Source organism: Morus notabilis, unplaced genomic scaffold (assembly GCF_000414095.1).
Source record: "Morus notabilis unplaced genomic scaffold, ASM41409v2 Scaffold1388, whole genome shotgun sequence".
NCBI classification, from domain to species: Eukaryota; Viridiplantae; Streptophyta; class Magnoliopsida; order Rosales; family Moraceae; genus Morus; species Morus notabilis.
In genome coordinates this window covers 197,144-200,050 of record NW_010362392.1, presented here as the reverse complement: position 1 = coordinate 200,050, position 2,907 = coordinate 197,144, and the positions used below count along the sequence as shown (strand labels likewise).

Sequence of the window (2,907 nt, the reverse complement as noted above, 5' to 3'; positions counted from 1 at the left end):
AACAAAAAAAAAAAAAAAAAAAAAAGAAAGCATGACCATCCAAAAAAATGCAAATATATAAATAATTACTACCACTTCAATGCAAATGAATAACTAATATGTCTATTTGATCCTTATCCACATTCCCCGACTCGGCGCACCATGAACCACCACAAACAGCAAGTAATACCCCGGTGGAGCCACCGCCGGCGTCGGCGGCGCATGACCCTCAACCACGTACTCATTACTCTCTTTCTCCCTACTCATCACTTCCCCAACGTCCAAAACCAACAGCCTCTGGTTCATCGCAAACGAATGCGTAGTAAACGACGGAGCCACCATCGTCACATAAACCCCACCGCCATTAAAACTTTCCTTAGAGCTCGACCGAAACCGGACCGAGATCCTCTGCTTATACGCCATCTCCTTCCCTGGCTCCACATTCGTGATCAACGGCCGAGATTTAGTATTCAAATATGGTGGATAAAAGGTTTCGAGACTCAGCTCGGTGGGGTAAACCGTAGAGAAGTTGTAGTTCCTGTTCGGGTTGCTTCCCCCGACTAAAACCCGACCGTCGGGGAGCAAATGTGCCGTCGAATGATACAGACGGGGGATGATACTCGGGCTTAGTATCTCGAACCGGGTTTTGGCGTCTCTCCCGGTCCGGTAAAGAACCGGGTACAAAACCGGTTCTCTTGCAACATCCCAACCGGCGGTTCCTTTCCTCGCGCCGTTTATTATCAGAACGTCGCCGGTCGGGAGCAGAATCATGTCCCCCATCACTCTCTCGACCGGCATTTCCTCCATTTCCCATTCCGGCTTCTCCTCGGTGATCGAAATTCGACCGCAACTTCTCGTTGCCACGACGTATTCCCCGGCCGAAGCCTTCACGTTCGCGTCCGACGCCGTCCCGCCGCAGACCAAAACGACGGCGTCTCGCGTGACGGTGTCGTTTCGAGAGAGGAAAATAGGAAGCAAAGCCGATGAGCCCGTGCTCGGATAGTTCCTCGAAACGGCGCCGTTCCCATCCGGCATGGTCGGGAACTGCCGGACTACAATGCCGCTCGCGTAGTCGAGGAGGATCGCCCTGTCGTTGGCGAAAATGAAGAGATTCCCGTCCGGAGAAAGGTGAAGAAAAGGGTACAAATTGTTGGGGACTTTCGCTGAGTATCTAGTTTGTTCAAGAAACGGAAGTTTGTAAAGCTGCGGATTTTGTTTTGAAGATTTTGGAATGAACTCGTAAGAGAACTCCAATCTTCCTCCGACGACGATGATTCTCCCGTCGGGCAAAACCTGGTTCGAAGAGTACCAACGCGGGGCGATAAGCCCGTTGGGATTCTCAACCCAGTCGCAGCCTGCGCAGGGCTGGAAGTACCGAACGACTAGCTCCCCGGCCTCAAAGCCACCGGTCTGGACCAGGACGCCGCTGGAGGACAAGGCGCCGGAGGAGCACCACGTGTCGGTGAGGATGGTGAGGGGGCGGACGGCGCGGTTTGAGAGGTCGAACTCGACCGAGTGGGCGAAGCAATTGTCAGAGATTGTGGAATCAATGTGGCACTTTGCTTGTGGCAGAGTTAAGTTTGAAGGGCCGAAGCTTGTCCGATCAAATACGATGATCTTGTCGTTCGGCAACAATGCCATGTGCATTGCCGAGATTCCGATGTTTCTTTTCAGCAACCGCCATCTTCCCCGATACGCCGGCGTTTGAGAAGTACTACTAGTGATCAAGCATGTTGTGATTGCTATTAGTAGAAAGAATGAGGTTTTGGCAGCCATGTTTGAGAAGCTTAGAGTATTACATTACACATGCTTGTGATGAAGAAAATAATAGATGCGGCCAGTTTAATATGGCTCTGAGTTAACGTAAGTTTGTAGTATTAATTGCATTAAACTCTATAGCGGTAGGTTTTGACTTTGAGTAATAATTATATTTGGTGATCACAACCATATGTAATGTGAAAAATAGTTGATCATGGGATTTGTTTTTAGTGATGGTGGCAATTAAGTTATATCAGTTAGCCTGATTGGAGCGTTAAAGGTGGGGATTAATTTTGTTGCTCACCAATAATGAAAGTTAGACAATTTAGATGTTTATTTACTTCAATCAAGCTAAATAAGTGAGCTTTTATGAGTTGATTATTCTAGGTTTCCTGTGAAGCTAGCTGATGGTGTTATTAGCTGTAATTGTGTGGCCAGTGATCAGCATGTGCGTAGTAAATAGACTTGAAAGAGTGTAAATGCATGAGAGCCCAATTATCTGCTTTTCCGGTCATTTATGGCCTTCATGGTGGAAAGGTTTGTGCTTATTGGCCAGCTCTGTATTGCAGTCATTTGATGAGACGTAGGCGTTAACAAGTGGAAATGACCCAAATGGGTACACTGCTATATAGTGTGGATTAAAAAATTTTAAAAATAAAAAATAAAAAGATCTCAAAGTTCAGAATCCACTAGCAATAATAATCCATAATTTAATTATGCTTGCACTTTTCCTTCTATATATTATTTAGTGAACGTTAATTCATAGATTCAGAATTATGATTTAAAATCATTCTCGATTTATGTGTATTTTTTATGAGAGAACTATAACGAACTACAAATAATGATTTAAATTATGACACGAATACACTAACTAAACGCACCCTTAACGTGCATGGGTGAACATGATGTGTAGGGCTGTTCATAAACCCGCACAACCCGCAAACCCAACCCACCCCGCCCCAACCCAAGCTGAAAAAAGCAACCCGCAGCATTATTTTTAAATTTTCGGCCCATTATACCTCTGGCCCGAAGTGTTTGGAGCGGATTGTGGGTTGGCCCAATAACAACCCGCAATCCCCAACCCAACCCGCAGCATATACCTCTATGTTTGCTTTGCTTAAACTATTTGTTTTATGTTAAGACTAATTTATGTTTGCTTTGTATTTGATG

At 45.7% G+C, this 2,907-nt stretch overlaps 1 protein-coding gene across 1 annotated transcript; it reads right to left on the bottom strand.

The window, feature by feature from the left end:
- Positions 1-35: 35 nt before the first annotated feature.
- On the bottom strand, positions 36-1,779 carry LOC21398449 (aldehyde oxidase GLOX1). Its single transcript, XM_010101899.2, has one exon. It carries the CDS (start codon positions 1,753-1,755, stop codon positions 103-105), a length of 1,653 nt encoding a protein of 550 aa, XP_010100201.1. The 5' UTR covers positions 1,756-1,779; the 3' UTR covers positions 36-102.
- Between the last annotated feature and the right edge of the window lie 1,128 nt (positions 1,780-2,907).